General features: G+C 38.8%; 1 protein-coding gene and 1 long non-coding RNA gene across 6 annotated transcripts in view; one reads left to right on the top strand and one right to left on the bottom strand.

The window, feature by feature from the left end:
* Window positions 1-17,931, top strand: part of kif17 (kinesin family member 17) — a 101,286-nt gene extending 83,355 nt beyond the window's left edge. Inside the window, exons 10-14 of one of the 4 annotated variants that reach the window (XR_011351844.1) lie at window positions 765-993; window positions 1,384-1,642; window positions 5,446-5,516; window positions 8,456-8,679; window positions 8,780-8,945. Coding sequence is in view for 3 of the 4 variants with exons in the window: in XM_069919062.1 (XP_069775163.1) it covers window positions 765-993; window positions 1,384-1,642; window positions 5,446-5,516; window positions 11,949-12,066; window positions 16,887-17,077 (868 nt within the window). In the remaining variant the exon portion in view is untranslated. Of the gene's footprint in view, window positions 1-764; window positions 994-1,383; window positions 1,643-5,445; window positions 5,517-8,455; window positions 8,680-8,779; window positions 8,946-11,948; window positions 12,067-16,886 lie in introns of those variants that run through there. The other 3 variants (XM_069919062.1, XM_069919063.1, XM_069919064.1) reach the window with 3 other exon arrangements.
* LOC138754597 (uncharacterized) lies at window positions 353-17,026 on the bottom strand. 2 transcript variants are annotated; one of them, XR_011351845.1, is made up of 4 exons: window positions 16,899-17,026; window positions 8,535-8,632; window positions 6,025-6,191; window positions 353-819 (listed from the first exon to the last, which is right to left on the bottom strand). It is a non-coding gene; the product is annotated as an uncharacterized lncRNA (long non-coding RNA). The 2 variants fall into 2 exon arrangements; XR_011351846.1 differs by lacking the exon at window positions 353-819 and adding an exon at window positions 1,448-1,842.
* Window positions 17,932-27,901: the final 9,970 nt, after the last annotated feature.

The following is a 27,901-nucleotide window of genomic DNA, read 5'->3' as shown; positions in this document are numbered from 1 at the left end:
GGTTGAATTTTTGTAGTACTTTGAATAAATAATTCCATTCTACTCTGTCAAAGGCTTTCTTAAGGCACTGTCTGCACTGGATATGGAAAATCCTGCAGCTTCACTTTCTGTGCAGGATTTCCAGTCTTGTATCAATTGTTCCATTTGCTTTCAGTCTACTTAATAAGTCTGCAAACAGTACCTATGACTGTACCCCCAAAGTTACGAGTATGAATTAAGAAACATTTTCTCAGAAACAACTGCTCTCCTCTGGGTCTAATTTGAAGATTTCAAAACTTGCTTTGTATGGTATTCCACAAGCAACCTCTGCATTGAAGGATATATAATAGTTTTAAAAAGTGACCCAATCATGTTCAGCAATAAGATATTACATTGCTTTATACAACAGAAAATGTACAATTTCTGGTAATAAATTGCTCGATTACATACTTGGTAAATTGACTAAAACAGGGAATATCTATTTTCCTTAATCATTAGGCATTAGAGAATATGTTAATGGACTATTAATGTGAAATTATGTAAATTTGAACAATTGGCACCATTATAGGCAGTGATATTTCCATTAGAGTGAAAAAAATACTGTTTCATCTGATTGTAAATGTACTCAGATGATAAAGCTGAACTTGATTATTGATCTTGTTCATGGGCATTGTTTCCTCCTGGGCAGGCAACAAACCAGTGTGCACCACTAGTTAGCCCCCCAAAAGTCAAATCAACTCTTTTGTGTCAGACGAGTTAATAAAATTATCTATTGTTTTCTGTAGGCTTAAGATGTTGGAGAATGAGATTGTAGGTGGAGAACAGGCCAAAAATGAAGAGCTAAAGGAGAAACAGAAACGACGTAAGAAGTATGCTGATGAGCGAAAGAATCAACTTGCAGAGACACTAAAACACGCAGACCAGGATGATCCTACTATCTTGATCAATGTCTATGAATCAATTCAAGACGAAGTTCGAGCAAAAACCAAAAACATAGAAAACTTGCAGAAAAAGGTAATGCCTTTTCTTTGTAACATTCCCTTGCTCTCTAAACCTTTCATTGGTGAAGAAGACATTTGGCATGTTTGCCTTCATCAGAAAGGGCATTGAGTACTGGAGTTGAAATGGTACAAGATGTTGGTGAGACCACATTTCAAGTATTGTGTGCCATTCTGGTCGTCGGACTATCGGAAGGATATCCTTAAGCTGGAATCAGTGCAGAAAAGATTCATCAGATTTTACTAGGTCTCAAAGGGTTGAGTTAAAAGGGGAGGCTGGATAGACCTTTCCCTGAAGTGTAGGAGGCTGAGGGTGACCTTTTAGAGGTATATAAAATCTTGAGGAGAAAGATAAGCAGAACCTTGGGGTTGTTTATTAATTTGTTTACCTTTCATTTTATTTAAGCTAAAGGTTGCTGAGATAGAAATTTCTGATCTTCATTCGGAGTTTGAATTTGAGCGCATTGACTATCTGTCCACCATAAGGAGGCAGGAGCGAGAACACATTCTACTGCAACAAATCCTAGAAAAAATCCAGCCTTTAATTCGGCGTGAATGTAACTACAGCAATATAGACAAAATAAAGCGGGAAAGTGTTTGGGATGAAGAAAGTGGTTGCTGGAAATTACCAGAAACAGTTCTTCAAAAAATCACTCTTCCTTCTGGTAAGTGGTCGTGGACGTCTTTGGTTATATTGTTTTTCTTTATAAAGTTACCTCAGAAACAATCCAGAGGTAAAGCTACAAAGCATTTTTCAATATTTTTCATATCTGTGTATGTTGCTAAAACAGCCACAATCTCAGCAGGTTATCTTAAATAAGTTGGATTTGTTCTATGACTGAATTAGATGCCGTTGGCATCTCAGCTGAAACCAGAACACATGTTCACAAGTTAAATACATTTTAATAATTTCTTTTTTTAATTTTTAAAAATTTTTCACACTGTGAACCATATCAATTAAAATAAATACAAAAATTTCCCTCTTAAATATACACAGTGGAATTTTTCTCCCCTTTTTCCCCCCTACCTTCCCTCCCCCCTTCCCACCCCCCTCCAAACCCATTAAACGCTCAACATATACAATACGATAAAACCATTAAACAATGTCATCACACAATGAAAATAAACAAGAAAATTGTGTCATCTACTTTTACACACTGGATCAAGTCATTTTGTCTTCTTATCATTTTAGGGGTGGAGGTCTGCGGTAAGCCTGCTCTGTGATGTTCCATGTACGGTCCCCAAATTTGTTCAAATAACGCGACTTTATTTTTAAAATTATATGTTATTTTTTCCAATGGAATACATTTATTCATTTCCATGTACCATTGCTGTACTCTCAGGCTCTCTTCTGATTTCCAGTTGACATTATACATTTTTTTGCTACTGCTAAGGCTATCATAATAAATCTTTTTCGCGCTTCATCCAGTTTGAGGCCTAATTCTTTACTTCTTATATTACTTAGAAGAAAGATCTCTGGATTTTTTGGTATGTTGCTTTTTGTGATTTTATTTAATATCTGATTTAGATCTTCCCAAAACTTTTCACTTTCTCACATGCCCAAATTGCATGTACTGTTGTTCCCATTTCCTTCTTACAGCGAAAACATCTATCTGATAATGTTGGGTCCCATTTATTTAACTTTTGAGGTGTGATATATAACCTGTGTAACCAATAATACTGTATCATGCGTAACCTTGTGTTTATTATATTCTTCATCATTCCAGAGCATAACTTTTCCCATGTTTCATTTTTTATCTTTATGTTTAAATCTTTTTCCCACTTTTGTTTGGGTTTATAGCTTATTTCATCATTTTCCTTCTTTTGCAGCGATGTACATGTTCATTATAAATCTTTTTATTATTATTGTTTCTGTAATCACATATTCACAGCTGCCTCCTTCTGGTAATCTCAGTCTGTTTCCCAATTTATCCTTTAAGTAGGCTTTCAGTTAATGGTATGCAAACATTGTACCATGAGTTATTCCATATTTGTATTTCATTTGTTCAAATGTTAATAAATTATATCCCAAAAAACAATTTTCTATTCTTTTAATTCCTTTTCTCTCCCATTCTCTAAAGGAAAGGTTATCTATTGTAAAAGGGATTAGCTGAGTTTGCGCCAATAATAATTTTGGTAGTTGGTAATTTGTTTTTTTTCCTTTCTAAGTGAATCTTCTTCCATATATTGAGTAAATGATGCAGTACTGGTGAGCTTTTATATCGCAACAGCTTATCATCCCACTTATAAAGTATATGTTCCAGTACCTTCTCCCCTATTTTATCTTAGTCCAATCTAGTTTTTCCCTTGTCTGATAAAAATCCGATAAATATCTTAATTGAGCTGCTCTATAATAATTTTTAAAGTTTGGTAACTGCAAACCACCTTGGTTGTACCTCTCTGTTAATTTATCTAACACTATCCTCGGTTTCTCCCCTTTCCATAAAAAAATCCTTATTATTCTCTTTAGTTCATTAAAGAATTTCTCTGTTAAGGGAATTGGTAATGATTGAAATAAGTATTGTTTCATTGGGAAGACATTCATTTTAATGCAATTTACCCTCCCTATCAACATTAGTAGTAATTCTTTCCAATGTTCTAAGTCTTCCTCTAATTTCTTTATTAATGGCTGATAATTTAATTTGTACAGGTGTCTTAAATTATTATCTAATTAATACCTAGGTATCGGATTGCTTGTGTTTCCCATTTAAATGGTGATTCTTTTTTAAATTCTGTATAATCCGCATTACTCATTGGCATCGCTTCACTTTTATTTGTGTTGATCTTGTACCCCGATATTATTCCATATTCCTTCAATTTCTTGTATTTCTTTTATTGATATTTCTGGTTCTGTTAAGTATACTATGATGTCATCTGCAAATAAACTGATTTTATACCCCTTCTCCTTTATTTTTATCCCTTTTATTTTATTTTCTGTTCTTATCAGTTCTGCCAATGGTTCTATTGCAAAAGCGAACAGTGAGGGATATAGTGGACATTCCTGCCTAGTTGACCTACTTAATTTAAATTGGTTTGATACATCACCAATGATCCCTTATATAACGCTTTAATCCAATTAATATATTTTTCTGGTAGATTGAACCTCTGTAATACTTTGAATAAATAATTCCATTCTACCCTGTCAAAGGCTTTTTCTGCGTCTAAAGCAACAGCCACTGTTGGCATCTTATTTCCTTGAACTGCATGAATTAAATTAATAAATTGACAGACATTATCCGCAGTTCGTCTTTTCCTAATAAATCCAGTTTGATCTTGTTTTACTATTTTTGGTACACAATCAGCCAATCTGTTTGCTAATAATTTTGATATTATCTTCTAATCTGAATTAAGTAGAGATATTGGTCTATATGATGCTGGTGTTAGTGGATCCTTCCCCATGTTTGGTATTACTGTAATTGCTGTCTTATATGAATCTGGCAAGTTTTGTGTTTCTTCTATCTGGTTCATTACTTCCAGGAGAGGAGGAATTAATAACTCGTTAAATGTTTCATAGAATTCTATTGGGAATCCATCCTCTCCAGGCGTTTTATTGTTCGACAGCTTTTTTAATATATCCTGTACTCTATTTCAAATGATTTTATCAGCTTGTTTTGCTCCTCTTGCAATTTCGGCAGTTCAATTTTAGCTAAAAACTCTTCTATTTTATCATCTTTCCCCTCATTCTCAGTTTGGTATAATTGTTCATAAAATTCCTTAAAGTTCATTAATCTCCATTGGATTATATGTAATTTGTTTGTCCTTTTTCCTTGATGCCAATACAATTCTTTTAGCTTTTTCTGTTTTAAGTTGCTAGGCTAATATTTTGCGTGTTTTTTTTCTTCTAGCTCATAATACTTTTGCTTTATTTTCATTATGTTCTTCTCCACTTTATACGTTTGTAATTGCACTAACTATTGACATTGTTAATGGTTTGAAAAATGATTTAAAATATCATGTCAAAGATTAAAGTTCTGATGCTTAACTTTATTTGCTCCTTTTGCGTTCTGAAAGAGGAATTAACTACTAGATTATCTTCAATGAAATAATCTAGCAGTGAGGTGATCTCCATCTTTAGGTTGAAAAAAATCTACATTGCCAAGGTCACTAAAATGGATGGAGTCATTCAGCTAAATACAGAAACACTTAGTTCAATGTCACCCTTGGGACTTTGTTAGTGCTAGGCTAGTGTATTTTCTGGACAAAAAATGTTTTTGTTAATATGCCAACATAATTAATGACTCATTTTTTTCTGTTAAACAGTCTAATAATAAACTTTCTGAATCATTGGTTAATAGATAAAGTTTAGTTGTATTTACTTCACATCTCACATAAAAATTGAATGTTTACTGGAGACTCAACAGCTTGAAAATGGTAAAAGTTTGAAAAAAGGTTGTGGATCAGAAGTTGAAGTGAAATGGGTTTAAATCTTTTCAAATTGATATTTTATATCTTTAAACTTTTTTTTTAGCTGGTACCTGTGTGGTGTCAAATAAGCAAGGGGTGAAAGTCTTTGCTAATGAGATTGGAGATTGCTCAATGGTAAGCATCATTCACTCTAATTTACCCATGCTCTACACTGTCGAGTCTACAGAGTATACCTTCTGCAAATTGAGATTCATTTTGTTTGAATATTTAAAGCTGAAATATGAGCTTTCATCAATCCAAATTATTAATCTGAGGTTTAATTAGGCCAACGACATACTTGTATCAAAAAGCAAGCATTCACCCGATTTCCAAAGCTTTTTCTACCATCTACAAACCAGAAGCGTAGTGGAAAAACCTCTTCTTGCCTGGGGGAAATTCAGCCCCCATAACACTTGAGAAACACAAAAGGATACAGCACAACATAACCTTATTGATCATATGGCCAATTAAATGCAACACACGATAAAACCCCAGACAATAACTTTCTCCAATAATAATGCTACTTTTATTAATTGGGATTAGATTAAACAACTCAAAGATTCAACACTTATTTAGACAATTGCCTAACACTTTAGTTTGTGAATTTCCAAAACCCACTACAGTACTTGTATTCAGTTCTTACCAACTGTTGATGAAGCTGACCAGTGTTTGATCTTAATGAGTCCCCTTTCTTCCTTGTTGGGGATTGGTCTTCATATTCACTGCTGTGAAGGCACTTGATCTATCTCGTTGTATACCTCATAGATATTTGCTTTAATACCATTCCAAAACCAATTCAGCCATATGATCCTGCAATGATCAAACTGTCAGTTCATGGTTTACAATTTTCCAGATTGTCACTTTCATAAAATGTCACCCCCACTAGTTTGTCATTTTCTCCAGATTGTTCACAGTGGGTTGTAAAACTGTTTCTGCTACATTCTCATGTTGATACTGACCAGCTGTGATGATAATTATCCTTCCCTTTGCTCTGCTTAGTTTTTGGTTCCCAACACCTCTCTGAAGTAAAACACAAAATTCTGCAGACACTGTGATTGATGTAAAAATGCAATGCTGAAGAAACTTAGCATGTCAAACAGTACACCTTATATAGCAAAGAAAAAGAAACATAACCACCGTTTTGGGCTTGAGCCCTTCATCAAGGTATCTCTCACTTTTTTGTCTGTCTCTCTCTCACCTCCCAAAGTCTGATGGTATACTTGACACTTCTCTAGCTGCCATAATCAGAATCCCACCCATAGCCTTAAAAATTAAATCAACCCAATAGGTCTGAACATTATTCCATAGGAAAGATGTACTTGAGCATTTGAATACAGTAATATCTCTGGCCTCTTCTACCTGGTAACTTTTGCCTTGGTCACACAGAATATATATTTTCTGTTATACAGATTAACTCAAAGACCTGGAGCAGAAATAAACCATTCCCCCTTTTTGCCTGCTGTTCTATAAATTAGAACATAGCTGATACCTTGATACCACATTCTTGCACTAACTCCACATTCCTTATTCTCTAAAAAGAACCCACGACTCTGTTTCAAATATAGTTAACTTAGTGAGAGAATTCTGAAGATTCACTACTGTGGGTGAAGACATTTCTCACCTCTGCCTTGAGACTGTCCTTACACTTCAGCAGGGGAAATAGTATGCCTGTCAAACCCTTAAGATTTTGTTTGTTTCAATAAAATGACCTTGCATCTTTCTGAACACATGATAAAAGTACCATCGCAGTAACCAATCTGGTTAACCTACACTAAACTCCATCTATCACAAATAGAGCTAGGCATTTATCTTCTTGGACTCAAATCCTGTAAAAGAGGACATGGTACCTTTAGTATTTCCAGTTGCTTAATGTATCTGAAATAAGTGAGGCGTCTACAAGGATAGACAGGTATGTATATTAATCAAGACCTCTTTACTTGGATTATATTGCTTACCAGTTATTGCCCCACCCCTCCCCCTCACCTCTTTCAGGTCAAATGAAAGGTCTGAAACCAAATTGTCTATTGTCCATTTCCCTCCAGATGTTGCCTGACCCACTGAGTTGCTACAGTAGTTTTTTATTGCTCCAAGTGTGAATTGTTATGGTTTGGCTGCAAGGCTCATCTCATGAACAATTGGTCAATAAATGCTGACTTTATCACAAATTTCCACAGCCTGTGAATGAATTATCACTAAAAATACAAATGAGTATAGGCAGTCATAAGGAGTACTTGAATTTCCTTCAGTAAAATAAAATTCTCAGCACTCGGTTGCAATGTCAGAAGGTTGTAGATTCCAGTCCATAATATGACTTGAACAGAAACTGTAGATTGATAATTTGGTGCAACTATTAAAGGTGGTGAGACTTGATTGGAATATTAAGGTGACAGTCTTGTGTGTCTGTACTTTTGGCTGAAGTGAATCCAGCAGTACATTAATTGAAGAAGATTGATCTCTGGATGTTTGGCTAACAATTTGCTTATAGCATCACTAGAAAGAAATGAACTGATTATTCATGTCAATTACTATAGCCAATCAATCGATAAGATGTTAGGATGTGGAAACAAACCAGAACACTTGGGCCAAAAACACACAAATTCCACACAGGCAGCAGCCAAGATCAGGATCAAACCCAAGATCTCCGATTCTGTGCCACAGCAGTGCCTACTAAGCCAGATAGTACCCATCGAAAACCTACCGGGGACAAACATTACCTAAGTTGATGGAAGGAGAAGGAAAGAAAAGAATGGACTCAGTAGAATTTCTGGTGTAATTTTGTTGAATGACAACATTGTCTGACTGGCTTAATGCAACCTAGATTGTATACCTAAAATAGATGAGAGGGGGGGGTGGGGGGGTGGTTTGGGAGGAAAGGGGGGGGGGGGAGAAAAAGTCACTGTATATGTGTGAAAAAGAAATAGTGTATATCATGGCTAATGTGATTTATGGTGTGAAAAATAAAAAATTAAAAAAAAAAGAAAAAAGATAGATAGCTTATGAAATATTTTAAAGAAATTCTCATAATGTCCAGAAATGGGAATAACAGGTGATTTTTTTTTTGTTTTAAATTGCAGAGGAACCACACTCAGAGACTTGCATTACTGATATTGAATGAGAATGGCACCTGTTAAATCAGTAAAACTGTTGGTTTACCTGCTGAGTTCTTGCAGAAGTTTGTTTCTTGTTAAATCTGAAGATGTTTGTTCCAAATTACTTATCATCATAAATCGATCTCATCAGTCACTAATATACTGCAGAAAAAAAAGTTACTAGAGCAAACTTATTTCAATATTGAAGGGTAAATTATATAAATAAAGATGATAAAAGTTAGGAAATATTCACGGCTTTTGCTGATGTTCATGATATTTCAATATTTGATGTGTGCTTCCAAACTTTAGGTTCATGGTAAAAGTTCACCATAGTGACGGGAGAAAAGCCAGGAACTAAGGCACCCAGACCAAAAGATTGAAGAACAAATATTGCTCAACTCTCTCAATTTACCTTGAAGTAATGTCATCGTACCAGCTATATCCAACTGGAGGAACAGATGGCGCCTTAAATTTGTATCTCAGCTGATAGGAATAAAACTCAGTAGGAGAATGACTGTTATGTACATTTGATAAACCCAAGTCTTTAGAAATAATGGGTAAATTAGGTCGCCCATGAAAACAGGGTGCAATTAATTAACAGCCATTCACTGTCAGAATACATCTTCACTGGTCGGTTGATTGGTACTGGAACACTAGCTATGTTTAAATATAATCAATTTAAAAAATATTGTGAATGGAGGATGGGCTGGGATAATGATTCCACGGTGGTGGTTGTATAAAGGAAGGGGATGAGTTAGCACACAGGATGGAGATTGGAAACTTGGCTGAATGGTCCACCAACAACAACCTTCATCAACGTCACTAAAACTAAGGAGCTGATTGGAAAGCCAGAGGAATACAGTCCAGTGATCATTGGGGGAAATCAGAGGTAAAGAGGGTGAGCAAATTTAGGTTCTTGTCTCCAAGGATTTTCCTAGACAAAACACACCAATGGCATCATAAAGAAAGCATGTCAGTGCCTCTACTTCCTCAGAGGAGTTTGTGGAGGTTTGGTATGACATCAGAAACCCAGGTAAATTTCTAGAGATGTGGTGGAAAGTCTGCTGACCGGCTGTGTTCATGGTACTGTATGGGAACACCAATACCCCTGAGTGTAAAGCCCTCCAAAAGGTAGTGGACACAGCCCAGAATTTTGCTGGTAAAACTGCCTTTGGAGGGCAGCAGCAACCATCAAAGACCCATACTACCCAGCACATGCTCTGTTCTCACTGCTGCCATCAGGAAAGAGGTACAGGTGCCACAGGACTCGCACCACCAGGTTCAGGAACTGCTGCTCCACGATCAGTCTCCTCAAAGACAAAGAAAAATTGGAGATTTGTTTAAGGACTCTTGTGCATTTTGATTGATTTTTTTCTGTTCTCTGTATTGTAATCATTTTGTTTTCATTAGTTATCTGTTCACGGTTTTTATTTGTTTACAAGTTCATGCTGTGTACAGTTTATTTTTGCACTATCATTTAGGGGTAATTCTGCCGCGCAGCGGGAAAAAGGAATCTCAGGGTTGTATATGATGTCATGTGTGTACTCTGACAATAAATCTGAAACCAAGCCGCAGTAAATTGAGACATCAATGATAAAATTTACCAATGCCCTTAATGTACCAGCACAGCCTTTAGTCGATTAAGGAAAATATTATTTGAAGATCAAGACCAGTCATAAATCTCAAGATGTACCAGGCACCAAAGATCATTGTCTTCTAAGACTTGAATTACTGCTATCTGGTATCAAAAGGCAATTGAAAAACACCATCAATGGAAAAGTTTCAAATTTACTGGCCAGTATCCCCTGTAACGTTGAGTGGCCATATTATTCAGATGCCCAATGCCTCAAACAGATATACTAATCCAATCTGTGCCTGAGAATACCAATGGGCAGAGAAAAAGATTCAAGAATGTGCCCATTGGCTTTATCATAACCCATTGAACAGGAAATCTTGATCCCAGGTGTCCACAAGATAGTAGCACGGGCCAGGTCTGCTACGACTTTTCTCAGCCGCAGTTGCTGCAAATGAAACACAGATGATGGAGCCGTACTCACCTTTTAATTCGATGAGGTTGGGTATCGGACTGCAGCGAGCTGTGCATGGCAGGGGAGAGAGCCAAACAGGAGTCGATTCGTATGGATGTGCTAAGGACTCGATCGCTCATGAATATAAAGCTCTGGATGTGGTCTAGCAGAGGGGTCGAGCCACTGTTGTGGCAGTCTGAGAGTTTTCAGACTTCTTTGGGTCATGGCTGGGGTTCCTGTCATCGAAGGACGAAGAACAAAGTTGGAGCAGCAGAGCATCTGAGTGCGACCGGGAGCTGCAGATCTGTGCTGGAATTGAAGGACTCCGAGATGCTCTACCCCGAGCCTCATGGCAGCCACGACCAGGGTTCGGGAAGCTTCATGAAATGCGACTGGGCAGTGTAGATTCTCCCTAACGCCAGTGGACTCTCATGGGGAGCGGTTGAACCGAACTTGGTATGGGGTAGCACGTGTAATCTGCAGTGGCCTCGGAGATTAGAGGAAGTGTTCTTCTCCATCTGAATGGCGAGCATTTTAATATCTTGTTGCAACCTGAGTTACTATGTCTAAACTCTAATAACTAATCGTGTAGTATTGTTAGGTTTTGTAACTCTAAACTGAGTGTTTTATTTAGCTTTACTAGACAATGACAATAAAGTGAATCATCAAAAGGATGGCCTGAGTTTAGGAGCCACCACACATGGGATTAGTGATATTGCTTATTAAGTATAAAGCAGTCCTCCCAGATTACTCAAGAGTTCATTTCTTGAGAATTGTCCCTGAACAAATTCTACACAAGTCTTAAATTAAAAGTGTCAATGAGGATCGATTAACACAAACATTTATTGTCTTAACCTGTGTAGTTACAATAGTGCAGAATCATAATGTCCCATGTCCAACAGCTGGCTTCCACGGCCTTAAAAGTTTAATTAAACCTTTTATAAATTAAACAAAAGAGATTTGCCTGGTCAATTTCCAAAGCAAATTTTTTGTGTCCTCCAACTCTGAACTGGCAGCTGTGTTCTTAAAAACAATGTGTCTGTTTGGCACTACAGTGCTAAAGAAACTCAGCAGGACACTCAAGGGTCCGAGCAAAAAGCACACAGGCACCTGAATAAAAAGGTGGGTTGGGGGAAGAAACGGCAAGGGGAGGAGTACAGGCTAACACCAAAATTTATGGGAGAATCTGCAAAAGTTAGGTTTGGTTCAGGGTAGATTTATTGCTGAGACTTTCTTCTTTCCACAGATACTGCTTGCTTGGTTAAACTTTTACAGTCTTTGCTGGGGTGTTCTGCAGTTATTTTTCCTCTTTCTCCTTTTCAACCTTTTTCTCTACAATATCATCATTTTCTCCCCCAATCTCTTGTTTAAATAGCAATTTCCACTGTGAATCAACTGTTCCTGTTTTGATAAGGAACAAATGCATGAAAATATATTTGATTGATTTATAGGAAGAAGATCGTTACAAACAAATGCTCAACCGCAGTGACAGTGAAAATATTGCCATCAACTACTTCAGGTCAAAGCGCGCCAGTCAGATCTTGAAAACGGATTCTGTACGAAGTCTCCGTAAGTATCATCACAGTTCATTTAACTAAAACAGTTAAGAAACCACTCATCGGAGTATGGACATTATTCTATAGAAGCAGAAATGGCAAAGTTCAAGTCAGAAATTAAACATAGAAGCATAGAAGTAGGTCATTTGGCCCTTCGAGCCTGTTCCACCATTCAATGAGATCATGGCTGATCTTAAAGTTCAGTACCCCGTCCCCGCCTTCTCTCCGTAACCTTTAATACCCTTATACTGAAGAAATAGATCTAATTCCCTCTTAAATATATTTAATGAACCTGCCTCTACTGCCCTCTGTGGCAATGAATTTCACAGATTCACCACCCTCTGGGTAAAGAAATTCCTCCTCATCTCGGTTCTAAATGGTTTGCCTATTATCCTCGAACCATGGCCCCGGGTTCTGGACTCTCCCTTTGGAAACATCCCTTCTGCATCCATTCTGTCCAGTCCTGCCAGAATTTTATAGGTCTCTATGAGATCCCCTCTCAATCTTCTAAACTCCAGCGAGTACAATCCCAAATTGCGCAATCATTCCTCATGTTATTCCTGCCATTCCAGGTATCAGCCTGGTGAATCGCCTTTGCACTCCCTCCATTGCAAGAACATCCTTCCTCAGATAAGGCGACCAAAACTGCACACAATACTCCAGGTGTGGTCTCACCAAGGCCCTGTACAGCTGCAGTAAGGTATCCTTGTTCCTATACTCAAACCCTCTTGATATGAAGGCCAACATACCATTTGCCTTTTTAACCGCCTGCTGTACCTGCATGCTCACCTTCAGTGACTGGTGCACAAGAAACCCTAGGTCTCTCTGCACTTCCCCATCTCCCAATCTATTGCCATTCAAATAGTAATCTGCCCTCCAGTTTGTATTACCAAAGTGGATAACCTCACATTTATCCACATTGTAGTGCATTTGCCATGTATCTGCCCAGTCCCCCAATTTATCCAAATCCCACTGGAGCTTCCTGACCCCCTCTTCAGAGCACACAACCCCTCCTAGCTTAGTGTTGTCTGCAAATTTGGAGCTATTACATCCAATCCCCTCATCTAGATCATTAATGTAAATTGTGAACAGCTGGGGTCCCAGTACAGATCCCTGTGGCACCCCACTGGTCACCGCCTGCCACTCAGAAAACAAGCCATTTATCCCAACTCTCTGTCTTCTATCTGCCAGCCAGTTCTCAATCCACATCAATACCTTGCCCCCATTCCCATGAGCCTTGATTTTGCATGCCAGTCATTTATGTGGGACCTTATCGAAGGCGTTTGGAAATCCAGGTACACCACATCCACTGGCTCTCCCCCATCTATTTTACCTGTCACCACCTCAAAGAATTCCAATAGATTTGTCAAGCACATTTTACCTTTTGTAAATCCATGTTGACTCTCTGTCCGATCCCTTCTCTGCTAGTTATATGCTCCGCTATTGCATCCTTAATAATGGGTTCCATCATTTTGCCCACTACTGATTTAAGGCTCACCGGCCTACAATTCCCCACTTTTTCTCTACCCCCCCCCCCCTTTTTAAATAGTGGGGTAACATTAGCTACCCTCCAATCTCTATCAGATCCTGAGTCTATCGAGTTCTGGAAAATAATTCTTAAAGCATCTGCTATCTGAATGTCCACTTCTTTAAGTACCCTAGGATGTAGATTATCAGGCCCTTGGGATTTATCGGCCTTCAATCCCTTCAATTTCCCCAAGACCATGTCCTTAGAGATACTGATTAGCTGTGAACGACTCAGAAAAATCGTGGAAACAAGGTGATTTCTGTTTTATCAGAGGTTTTTTTTTCTTGTTCAATTATATGAAATACAAAATATGTTTCAACATTCCCCATGACTGCATTATACCAATCTTAAAAATCTCATTAAGAGATGAGGATGCCTTTTAAAATCAGTCTTTTAGTCTGATACTGAATTTGCTAAGTAGCTTCCTTCATTTTTGATTCTCTTAAAGTATCATTTTCACATAATGCCTGTCACTCGACTGCTACAAATTAAGGAGGCTAAATTAAAAAGGATTTAGTAAGTCAGGGTGTTTTGGTGTTAACATTATTTTGCAATGATTTTGATCTATTTTGCTGTTGCCACTCTGCTAAATTCCTTTTATTACTTGAGAGGAAGTGCAGTTCTGTATGTTAGCACACAAGTTAGAGTTATAAAGCACAGAAACAAGCCCTTGGACCCAACTCGTCCATGTGTCCAAGATGCCTATCTAAGCTAATGCTATTTGCCTGCCTTTGGCCCATATCCTTCTGAACCATCCCCATCCACACAGAGTTGTAGATTTATCAAGATCTATTCCAGTAAACAGGCCCTTTGGTCGAACTTGTCCAAGTTATTCTCATTTACTTGCATTTGCTCTACATTCCTATGAAGTTTTCCTATCCATGTACGATAGCTCAGTGGTTAGAGCACTGGTCTTGTAAACCAGGGGTTACGAGTTAGTTCTTTGTTACGGCCTCTCCTGTGAGGGTCGCTGGACAAAGTGGTGACTCTTCATCTTTCTTACAGTAGTCAAAAAATTTCATTTGTTACATTATGTGACAAAAAAATGGAATCTTTACCTGCCAAAATGTCTTTTGCATATTACAATTGTTCCCACTTTGTCACTTTCTCTGGTAGCTCATTCCCTTCTTGTGCAAAGAAGGTACCCCTCAGATCCCTTTTAAATCTTCCCCTCTTGCCCTAAATCTATGCCCTAGTTTGCCCCACCACAGATAAAAGACTATTTACCTTTTACATGTCCCTCATGATTTAATAAACTCCTATTATGCCCCATGAGAAAAGTACCAGCCAAGCAGCAATATCTAAATGTTTTTAAATACTCTAATTGTACCTGCCTCTTTCACTTTCCCTGGCAGTTTGTTCCACAAACCCACCCCCTCTGTGGGAAAACTTACCTCTGAAAATTCTTTCAAGTCATTACCCTCACATTAAACCTAGTTTTACCTCCTGTGAAAGTCAGTAATAACAGGATTGACCACACATAAAAAGGCTAGTTTGCTTAGTTATTTCTCTTGTGACGTTGAAAGAGCCACACAGAGACTGCAACTGTAGATGCAGCAAGTCTTTACTCAGCACAGGCTGGCAGTTGGAGACTTCTGGTGGGAGAAACTGGTCACTCATCGAATAGTACAGTATGGAAACAGACCATTCACCATCCACGCTGACGAGTGGGGTATCCTTCCGCATCAACTCCCTCTCCCAATGTCCATTCAAGTGCTCATCTGTACACGTTTTATACCTTGTCACATGACCAAGTTTTAAGTGCCAAAATAACCTATCCATTCTCTGTCATAAATGATGCAAAATGTCAGATCCTGTCTTGAGGTAGCTGAATTAATATAGCTATATTGTCTAGATGTTTGGCCAATACATACAAGAATGATTCATGGCCAGGTCAGTTTCCAAATCATGTCTCTTAAGTAGCCTCTTGCTGTGAGCCGGCAGGCTGCTGTCTTCACACAGTGCTGCTTGTGCTCATTTCAAGACTGATTAAAACTTGCAGCTAATAATTGAAACAAGTTTGAAGACTGCTTTTCCTTTGTATTTATTATTAGCACACTATAATTCCTGAATTATAGTTGCTTTTATCTCCGAAGTGAATTGACCCAGAATTATCAGAATAAATTACTGTAAGAGAAGAGAAAAGATGAGGCCGTGTCTGTGGTTCATTCAGAACTCTGATGGCAGAGGGGAAGAAGCTGTTTTTGTACCATTGGGTATTTGTCTTCAGGCTCCTGTACCTCCTTCCTGATGGTAGCAGTGTGAAGAGGGCCTGGACTGGGTGGTGAGGGTCCTTGATGACAGAGGCTGCTTTCTTGAGACATTGCCTCTTGTAGATGTCCTTAATGGAGTAAAGACTAATGACCATGATGGCGCTGGCCAAGTTCATACCTCTATGTCCTTGACCTGCCCTGTGCATTGGCCCCTCCACACCAGAGAGAGATGCAACCAGTCAGAATGCTCTTCACAGTACACCTGGAGAAATTTGCAGGAGTAACATACCAACTCTCGTCAAACTCCTCACAAAGTATAGCTGCTTGCAAGCCACCTTCATGATTCGTGAATTATATCAATTACCTAAATTCTTCCAGTTGTAAGATGATAAAATCATCAATTCTAGATGCAACATTAGGGAGACGGCTTCATGTATAAGACTTGGTCTTTGTTTTTTTCATTCCTTCTGATTTATAAGTTTGGATGTTTGTCAATTTTGAATTGCCTGCTGACATATAATAATGAGCAACATGGCCACGAGATTAGATCTTTAAATTATAAATATATTTCTAAATTTAGATATACAGCATGATAACAGGCCATTGCGGCCCATGAGCCCCTGCCGCTCAATTAACCTACACCTCTGGTACATTTTAAACAGTGGGAGGAAACCGTAACCCTTGGGGAAACCCATGCAAACTTGGAAAGAATGTACAAACTCCTTGGACAACTTTGGATTCAAACCTGTCCCGATCACCGGTGCTGTAAAGTCAATGCATTAACCGCTACACCAACTGTCCCAGCCATATCTTTAGTTATTTTATAACAATGCTATGACAATTGTACAAAGCAAAATAATCACATTAAAACAAAAATTTTCAATATGAGATCAGATTGAAATTAAGCAATTTTCAATGGAATGAGTAAATAATTCAGAACTTGGCTCAGAATACTGCATTTGTAATGAATCTGGCCAAACTCTTCCAATGTAAACAGTCCCCTCATATACAATGTGACATTAATTGGTATGTTTACAAATCTATTGAATTCTACTGTGATTTTTCATATTGTTCTATTCTTTCCTGTAACAGTGCACAACATACCTCCTAATAATGGATCATCTTCCCATGCTATCTCCAATCTGAATGCAGTGTCTCCAACATTGCCAAATGATATGCCCGCACCAAGGCCTTTCCGTTTGGAATCACTGGAACTCCATGCTCCCTCTGCCAAAACTAAGCGCAAGAAAAACAAAAGCAATCCTTTCATGGACATTGCCTGATGCACAACGGTTACAATAAAGTATTGGTTTTAAGGTATTTGTTATAGTTTTTCTCCCTTGTGTCTTTACTACTCCAAACAGCAACTTGAGATGAGCCTGTCAAAGGCCTCATCCAATGTTGCTGCAGCCCCAACTGCTCAGAAACTACTGTCCTAAAGGCTTATCAGGTAGGTCAAGGACCCAGTTGGATTCTAAGGGGGTTGACTGGGTTGGACCTTTTCTAACTGCTGCATAGCTGGGGCACTAACTGGGCAAATTAATCCCATTTTACACAGCAGTTTGAGGGGATGGGGTCTCAACTCCTCTTGTCATTCTACAAAAACTTGCCTGTAAGTGAGATGTTGTTTGTTGTTTTGAGACCTGTATCCAACATTTCAATGGCCCATGAACTGCTATTCTTGCAAAAATTTTAAATGTATATAAAGTTAAAATAATGACAAATCTTCCACTTGGCTCAAGTCATCAGTCACATTTTATCAAATCATTACTTCAGTTTATTAACTTAATCTGCTTTCACCGTTCCTGCTCTTCCTTCGTCGTCCACTATGTATCTGAGAAATCTTGACTTATTTTTATTTGTTCTTGGAATGTGTACATTCAGATTGCAGCAAACATTTTTTTAAGATATAAGTTTCACTGAAGGTTGAATATGCAGTCACATTTTTTTATGGTCTGCTTTGAAAACCATAGCAAAGTTGGCTTCATTTTATAATATTAGTATTTTAACTGACTCACAATTGGAGTTTTTATTAAATGACAAAGGATGAATAATAAGTTTTAATGAAAAGAAATTTAATGCAGTTATTTTGAAGGAAAAGGGCATAATTGCTCTAATAAATTTGTAAAATCTTTAAACAATGTATGAGAACAAATTTATGTATTAACCATGTTAATTGAAGTAAATTATTTTGTTTTTAATGTTTGTGCTGTTTTGTAAATATTCACAATAAAGTTCATAGAAAACTGTCTTTGTAAAAGGATTATGAAAGGTTTAAAGTACACGGTCATAATGGATCCAATAGGCTTTACAAATTTTCTGATGCAGTTTGTGGTACAAGATAGAGCTACACAGAACAAGTGAAAGCCTGAAACTCCATAATTCACTCGTTTCAAGCAGTGGGAGGTAGAGTTTGTCTATTTTCCCTCTTGACATCCCTCCTACACCATCCCTTTAGCCATCCATTCATCTGACCAATCTTAAAGACCCTGCTCTTTAATCTATGACAACAAGGCTCCTTAAATTCACACAACCTGATCTCATACCCCTTTGCAACCATGTTGCAAGTACCATCCACAACTTGTATCTGTTTATCCTTCTCTTCTGGAATGTCATACAGCTGCTTCAAGACATCATTACATCACGCACATACCTTTCAAGAAACCTGTTTATAAGGGGAACTGATTCTGTTCCCCTTACAATCATCTCCATTGTGGTAGATCCGATCAAAACCAAGATAGCCACAGAGGAAAACAATCAAATTTATGATCAAGACATAATAAATGCCAGCGGGATTAGAACATTTAGCCCATCGGCCCTTCTCTTTCAATAAGATAATGGCCGATCTTTCACTTCAGCACCACTTCCTGCAATTCCGATATCCCTGGATATCCAAAGGACATTCTCAGTGACGTCTTGACAATCTCTTGGGGAAGGGGATCCAAAAATTCAATACTCTCTGGAAGAAATTTCTTATGTTGTGCAAATGGCGAACTCCTTATTTTAAATCCTCTGACCACTGATTCTGGAACCCAAACTTGGCTGTCTAGACATTAGCTCAAAATAACTTCTACCCTATCAAATCTGCAGGAATTTTGTGCCTTTCAGTGAGATCATGTCTCATTTTCCAAATTCAAGTGTTATTAGTCCAGTCCGTTTAACATCTTCTCAAACATAAGCAAGTCCTCCATCCCACAAATCCAGCTGGTGAACCTTTACTGCAAGAATATTGTATTTTGAGTAGGAAGATTAGATTTACACACAGTATTCCAGAAACCGGCTTACCAAGGCAATAAATAGTCAACACAGGACGTCTTTAATCTTGTATTCAAATTCTCTCAGTTACAGACAATATACATTTTGTTTTTCAGTCACGGACTGTACATACTGATCGATTTTCAGCCATTCGTGTACAAGGGCAGCCTGGTCCTCAGATACTTCTCAATCTTTCACTATTTAAAAAACCCTCTACTTTTCTACTTCAGATTTTTCCACATTATATTTCCTGAGCTCTATCCTTGCCAATGCACTTGTTCACATCCTCCACAAAACCCACAGCTTTATTCATTGGCAAACCTGCTATGTACCATTTGAAACAGATCATGCCTGGATTTGTACATGCAATAAATCCCATTGCAATCCAGGTACATTGATGACTTTATTTTTATGCAATCTGCAGAGGCTGGTCGGCTATTGGGTATATTTAAAGCAGAGGTTGACAGGTTCCCAATTAGTAAGGGTGTCAAAGGTTATGGGGAGAATGGGATTGAGAGCAAAAATACATCAGCCGTGAGCAGAATGGCAAGACAGGTTTGATGGGCTGAATGGCTCAATTCTGAATCTACGTCATATGGAAGCCAATGAAATAAAAGTTAAACATTATCCTTGGGATCTATTCTGGACAGTGTGACTGATTGAAACTGTCCCATCAAATTAACAGTCATATGGCCAAATATGGGCCTACAAGGTCATGTCACGCATTAGTCATTGAACAGTGGAACAAGTTGAGGGAGTTAAATGTGCAATTCTACTTGCTTGTCCAAGGGAAACAACACTTACTTTTGATTTAGTATACTGTTAATTTTCTGTACATATTAAAAGCAATTGTATTTTGGATTTTATACTTGTTTAAAATGTAGGACAGTGGGTCTTTGTTCTCACATCAATCAAATTTCCCCACAACCCATCCTGAGTGGTAGAAATTTTAGGGGAGATGTTGGAAGGAGATTTTTCGAGTAGGTTCATGTAGGTCAGCACAATATTGTGGGTAAGAGGGCGTGTACAGTACTGTAATGTTCTATGTTATTCTCTCGCACGTGCTCTTTAATTCCTCGCTCATTTTCCTATCATTCATGCTCTGGGGTAGCCAGTTAATGCAACAACTGGTACATCTTGGGAGGGAGAGGATCCTGGAGCACCTGGAGGAAACCCTCTTGGTCACAGGGAAACTCCACACAGACAGACAGTCTGTGTGAGCAGACATGCCTGGGTCACTGGAACTGTTAAGACAGCAGCATCACTCTCTAAACCTCCTCCAGCCTAACAGACATCTGAATTTCTGCACTAAAGACTCTGATCACAGACTTCATTGAAATTTAGATCAAATGTTTTCTCCCTTCCCCCACTCTACCCTGAGCAAAATGTGGTGTAAAAACAAGCAAGAAATTGTGATCAAATGAATTTATTCTTAAACATGCTGTTGTGAAATAGCACATATATAATGCTTCAATGTTGAAAAGTGTTCATGCTAACAGTTGAGAAGTTTGGAAGCAAAGAACCCATAGGGGGCTCTCTTGTGTTAGTGAAGACCTTCAACAAATCATAGAAACATAGAAGATAGGAGCAGGAGTAGGTCATTCGACCCTTCGAGCCTGCTCCGCCATTCAACGAGATCATGGCTGATCTTAAAGTTCAGTACTCCGTCCCCGCCTTCTCTCCATAACCCCCAATTCCCTTATACTGAAGAAATATATCTAATTCCCTCTTAAATAGATTCAATGAACCTTCCTCTACTGCTCTCTGTGGCAATGAATTCCACAGATTCACCACCCTCTGGGTAAAGAAATTCCTCATCTCGGTTCTAAATGGTTTGCCTATTATCCTCGAACCATGGCCCCGGGTTCTGGACTCCGCACTATTGGAAACATCCCTTCCGCATCCAGATGTTATATTCAGAACTTGTGGTCAGAGCAGTTGATATATTTTTAAAACTAAATACATTTAGTATTTTAAAATGGACACTTTTAATAAAATGGAAGAAAGGTGGGCATGGAGCCACAGGCACAATAGGTTTCATTGTGTCCTCTCATGCGTAATCGATAATCTGTCCCTGCAGTAAAGCCAAGAGTCATGCTCACAGTGAAACACTTTGTCAGTGCTAAGATTTCTTAGCTCAAAAGCAAAGAAAAATGTATTCACTCCTGTGCCTCAGACTTCTAGGTCCCAAATCCAATAAAAATCCACAGGCTCCACTTCTGCAAGGTTTGGCTTTGCCGGGTCCCATTTGAGGCTGGTGAAATCATCATTAATGCTTTCTTCGTATTTAAAAACATTCGGTACTGATCCAACAAAGGATAAAATTAACATTTAAATTACTTACATTTTTAAAACCTTAGATATACAGCAAGGTAACAGCCCACGAGGCCGTGCAGCCCAATTACACCCATTAACCTACACTCCTGGTACGTTTCAAATGGTGAGAAATCACTGGAGAAAAAACCCACGCAGATACGGGGAGTGTGTACAAACTCATTACGGACAGTGTGGGATTTGAACCCCAATCCCGATCGCTGGCCCTAACCAGTACACCATGTCACCCTTTCTGTTTTCTTTAAATCTTGTTAAAAGCTTACAGTAAATCACAATAAATGTTGGTCAGTGCTTGATTCTGAAAAGATGTTTTATTAAAAATAATGGCTCAAAAATGTAACAAGTGCATTTGCAAAGTTGCACACAAATTATTCATAAAATAACAATTACAATATAGAAACAGGCCAACTTGGCCTTTCTAGTCCATGGCGAACATTCTCCCAACTAACCCCACTGACCTACACTCAACCCATAACCCTCAATTCCTTTTCCATACATATATATATATCCAACTTTTCCTTAAATGCCAATATTAAACCTGTTTCCGCCACTTCAAATGGATGCTAGTTTCACACTCAGTAAACAAGTTTCCGCCCTCATGTTTCCTCTAAACTTTTGACCCCTAACTCTCAACTCATGCCCTGTGTGTATCTCCTCTCTTAAAGGAAAAAGTCTCTCCGTGTCAACTCTTAAATACCTCAATTAAATCCCCTCTCAACCAAAGAATAGAGACCTAACATTTAATCTTTCCCTACAACTTAGACCCTGTAACCCCAGCAACATTTTAGTAAATATTTTCTGCACTCGCTCCAGTTTGTTGATATCTTTCCTATACTTTGGTTGCCAAAACTGTACACAATACTCCAAGTTTGGCCTCACCAATGCCTTGTACAATTTTAACGTTACATCCCAGCTCCTATACTCAATGCTTTGATTTACAAAGGCCAACATACCATAAGCTTTCTTCATGTGACTTCACATTTAGGGAACTATATACCATTATTCCTAAATCCCACTGTTCTACTGCACCCTTCAATTTCTTACCATTCACCATGTATGTCCTATTTCAATTAGCCCTACCAAAATGTAACATCTCACACTCATCTGCATTAAACTCCATCTGCCATCTTTCAGCCCACTCTTCTGACCTAAATCCCCTGCAAGCTTTTAAACCCTTCACTATCCACAGCTCCACCTATCTTTAGTATCATCTGCATTGTATCATCCAATTTACCTCCTCATCCAGATCATTAATATATATGACAAACAGTAGACCCAATACTGAACCCTGAGCCATACAGTTACCAGCTTCCAAGTTAGTTATCTACCACTACTCTCTGACATCTCCCATTCAACCACTGTTTTATTACTTCACTGTTAATACCTAATGATTGAACCTTCCTAACTAATCTTCCCTGAGGAACCTTATCAAAGACTCCTTATCAAACTCTCTAAATACAACATCCACTGCCTTACCCTCATCAACTTTCCTAGTAACTTCCTCAAATTATCATCTCTAAAGGCAGTTAGAAATGTAAAAATGTTTCAATTCAAAATAAATGTATATCTCTTATGTCAACATTCAATTCTGATCTCCATTGAATCAAGCTTTTATATTTTAAGGGCCAAGTACTTCAGCAAGAAGAACCCCCTTTAAACTTCTTATAAATGAAACCACAATCAAATCATAAATGTTATTTGGCATGTCTGATTTACATTCTTCCAGAGAAAGGGCTGTGGTGCAAATTCAAATGACAATTCTGGTAATGATCTTTCGATAAGATCTTGCAATTTATACAGTGGAAATTCTCGCAATGTAACTCGACTCCAAGTCAGTTTCCACTCGATACCATGACTCATTTTTTATTAATGAGCATTGTGTATTGAATTGTTTCATTGTCATGTACAAGATACAATAAAAAGCTTCATTTTGTGTGGTAGCTAAGTGATAATGCACATAGTGCAATAACAACATTGGCATGGATGATGTAGTCATTAATGCAATGCTTTTACAGTACCTCCCGTGCTGTCTGTAAGGAGTTTGTAGTTCTCCTCGCGTTGGTGTGGGTTCCCCAGTTTCCACCTGCCATTCGAAACGCACCGGAGGTTGTAGTTTAATTGGGCGGCACGGGGTCGTGGGCTGAAATCACCTGCATGTCTAAATTCTTAAAATATCTATATTTACTGTGCTGTAATGTTTTATGCTGAGTGAACAAACACAAGACAACAGTGTCGGGTGTGGTTACAATAGTCAAAATCAAGATTCCCAGATTACTTTCGTCACATACAAAAAAAATGTAATGTACATAATATACCTCAAATTTTACTTGCTTCATGCAAATAAAGAATTGCCATTAATACTGCCTAATGCCCTTAACAATAAGAGGAAGTTAAGCAAGAGTCCCCTCAGAGTCTGTGAGTTTGCCTCCAGCGCTCACACAGCTTCTTCAGCCCAATAGATTCCTGAACCTGAACTCCAGATCCAAGCCTCTGATACGATCAGGAAGCCTTCAGCACTAAGGCCAAGGACCTTTGTGAGCTTTTCTTGCCTTCCGCACCTCCTGAATCTCAGTTCCAATACCTTGCTCCCAGGAGACAGTCTCCAGTAACCATATAACAATTACAGCATGGAAACAGGCCATCATGGCCCTTCTTGTCTGTGCCGAAACACTTCTACTCTCCTAGTCCCACTGACCTGCATTCTGCCCATAAACTGCCATACCTTTTACATCCATGTACCTATCCAGATTTTTCTTTAAAATATATCTGCCTCCACTGGAAGCTCATTCCACCCAGAAAATGAGTAAAGAACCTTCCCCTTGTGTTGCACCTAAACTTTTGCCTCCCAATTCTCAGCTCATGCCCTCTTGTTTGAATCTCCCTTATCAAGGGAAAGAGTCTATCCACATCTATCTATCCCCCTCAAAATTTTAAAGACTATAAAATTCCCCCTTCAGCCTTCTATGTTCTATCAAATTCCCCCTTCAGCCTTCTATGTTCTATCAAATTCCCCCTTCAGCATTCTATGTTCTGTCAAATTCCCCCTTCAGCCTTCTATGTTCTGTCAAATTCCCCCTTCAGCCTTCTATGTTCTATCAAATTCCCCCTTCAGCCTTCTATGCTCCAAGGAATAAAGACCTAACTTGTTTCTCTACAATTTAGGTGCTGAAACCTGGTGAATCTTCTCTGTACTATATTTTGTTCACATTCTTCCTGTAATTTGGTGACCAGAACTGAACACAATATTTCAAATTTGGCCTCAACAATGCCTTGTACAATTTTAACATTGCCTCCCAGCTTTATATACTCTTTGCTCTGATTTATAAAGGCCAGCATTCCAAAGGCCTTCTTCACTGTACTATTATCCACCCGAGATTCCACTTTTAGGGAACTGTGTACCATTATTCCTAGATCTCTCTGTTCAACTGCATTCTTTAATGCCTACCATTCAACCATGTCCTATTTTAATTAGTCCTACCAAAATGTAGCACTTTACACTTGTCAGCATTAAACTCTTCTAATTTTCCTAAATCTCTCTGCAAGATTTGAAAACTGTCCTCACTATCCACAATGCCACCTGTATGATCTGCATACTTACTAATCCAATTTACCACTCCATCATCTAGATCATTAATGCATATCACAAACAACATTGGGCCCAGTACAAATCCTTGAGGCACACCACTAGCCACCAGCCTCCAATCTGACAAACAGTTATCCACCACCACTCTCTGGCATCTTCCATCCAGTCACTGTTGAATCCATTTTACTACTTCCATATTCACACCTAACAAATGATCCTTCCTAACTAACCTTCCATGTGGGTCCTTGTCAAAGGCCTTATTGAAGTCCATATAGACATCATCCACCACCTTACCCCAGTCAATTTTCCTGGTAACGTCTTCAAAAAATTCAATCAGATTTGTCAAACATGACCTTCCACACACAAATCCATGTTGACTGTTCCTAATCATACCATGTCTATCCAGATAATTATATACACTGTGGCGGCCCCTCGCAGCCCCCTCGGGGCACCTCACAAAATGAAGGACAAACGCAATGATCCAGCAGGCTGCACAAGGCCCTCAGCGCTGCCATCCAATTGGCCACAACTAAAGGAACCTAACAAGGAAAGCAGATCGCAAATGCACCAATCAGTGCCTAGGGGGCTTTGACCACACCCCTCATCTTGAGAATAAAAGCATGGCTGTGAGCCTGATAAAGCTCAGTATTAACTACACTCAACTGGGGTTCATGTCATTCTTTCTGAACTAACCTGCATACAGCTATAACCTCTCCTGCACTATATCTATATCTTGTAGCAGCTAGCTACAATACCATCTCTAAGAACAATTTCCATTAGTTTCCCAACCACTGACATCAAACTTACAGGTCGGTAGTTGCTCGGTTTACTCCTTGAATCCATTTTATACAATGGAAAAATGTGTGCAATCCGCCAATCCTCCAACACCCTCCCCGTCACTAATGACATTTTAAATATTTCTGACAGTGCCCCTGATATTTCTACACTGACTTCCCTCAAAGTCCTAGGGAAATATCCTGTTAGGACCCAGAGACTTATACATCTTTATATTTCTCAAAAGCTCTAGAACTTCCTCCTCTTCTATCATCAGTTTCCATAACTTCCCTACTTGTTTCCCCTTACCGTACACATTTCAATATCTTTCTCCTTAGTAAATATTGAAGAAAAGAAATTGTTCAAAATCTCCCCAATGTCTTTTGCTTCCACACACAGCTGACCACTGATTCTCTAAGAGACTAATTTGATCCCTCACTATCCTCTTGCTGTTAAAAGAACTGAATTTACTTTCACCTTAGTTGCCAAAGCAACCTTGTATTTTTTTTGTTGCTTTCATAACTTCTTTCTTCAGATCCTTTTTACATTCCTCAAGCACCTCTTTCTCCATGCTGCATCTCTCTTTTCTTGAAGACGTTTCCAATTTCCCTTAAAAACCATGGCTCCCTCAATCCTTTAACCTTTCCTTTCAATCTAACAGGAACGTTTTACCCTCAAAATTTCACATTTAAATGACCACCATTTCTCCTTGACATCCTTCCCAGAAAACAAATCACCCCAATCCACTCCATTTGAATCCTGCCTCAAAGTTAGCCTTTCTCCAATCAAAAAAGTCTCAACCCTGGGTCCAGACCTATCCTTCTCCATAACTATTTTGAAACTTATGGCATTATGATCGCTCCTCCCGAAAATCTCCTGAAAACACACCTGTCACTAGACATATCTCATTCGCTAACAGGAGACTTGGTACCTCTATGTATTGCTGCAAAAAAAAAACAAAACAAAACCATCTCTTACACACATTTTATAAACTTCAAACCACCCAGCCCCATTACCGTATGGGTCTCCCAGTCTATGTTTGAAAATTTAAAATCTCCCTCAATCACCACCCTGTGTTTTCTGCACAGATCTGCAATCTCCTTATAAATTTGCTCCTCCAGTTCTCGCTCCCCATTAGGTGGTCTATAATACTTTGCCTTTTCCACACCTCATTTACAGCCAGATAGCCTCCCTAGGTGAGCCTCCTGCCAAAGCACCGCAATAATATTTTCTCTGGCAAGCAATGTAACACCTTCTTCCTATTCTATCACACCTGAAGCAGGAATATTTTATTGCCAATCGCACCCCTCCTGCAACCATATCTCACTAATAGCTACAACATCGTATGTCCAAGAATCAATCCATGTTTTAAGTGCATCTACCTTTCTTACAATGCTCCTAGCATTAAAATAGACATTTAAGATCTTCTCCACCTCTAACTTTCTACTGATCACAAACAGTGTCAACAACCTTACTATTTTCTTTCTTCTCCCCTACCCACTTGTTCTCCTCCCCCACCCTCTGGTTCCCCTCCCCCTTCTGATCTACTTTAAATGCACCTGTGCCTCTTCAGCAAAACCTACCTGCAAGAATATTTGCATCCCCTCTAGTTCAGATGCAAACCATTCTGTCAATACAGGTCCCACCTTCCCTGGAAAACTGCCCAATGGTCAATAAATCTGAAACCCTCACTCCTGAAGCCAAATGTTGATCCTTATAATCTTACTATTCCTAAACTCACCTGCGTGTGGCATTGGTAGGAACTCTGAAGAACTGGGTTAGGGAACTGCAGTTGCAGCTGGATGAACTGCAGATCATAAGGGAGGCAGAGATAGATAAGAGTTATAGGGAGACAGTCACCCCTAACAATTAGTGTATGCGAGGAAAGGGAAAGCAGGGAGACAGAGTACCACTATGGCTGTTCCCCTCAACAACAAGTATACTGCTTTTGTGGGGGGGGGGGGGGGGAATGATGTACAGGGGACATCATGGAGGTCTGGTCTCTGGCACAGGGGGTCAGAAGGGAAGGGCTCTTGTAGTTAGGGACTTGCTGGTTAGGGGAGCAGATAGGAGATTTGCTGGATAGATCAGGGCTCCTGGTTGATATGTTGCCTTCCAGGTGCCAGGATCAGGGATGTCTCTGATGGAGTCCACAGCATTC

The sequence above is a fragment of the Narcine bancroftii genome, chromosome 2 (assembly GCF_036971445.1).
Source record: "Narcine bancroftii isolate sNarBan1 chromosome 2, sNarBan1.hap1, whole genome shotgun sequence".
NCBI classification, from domain to species: domain Eukaryota; kingdom Metazoa; phylum Chordata; class Chondrichthyes; order Torpediniformes; family Narcinidae; genus Narcine; species Narcine bancroftii.
Note: the sequence above shows the minus strand (reverse complement) of the source record. Positions and strands in the feature narration are given on the sequence as shown.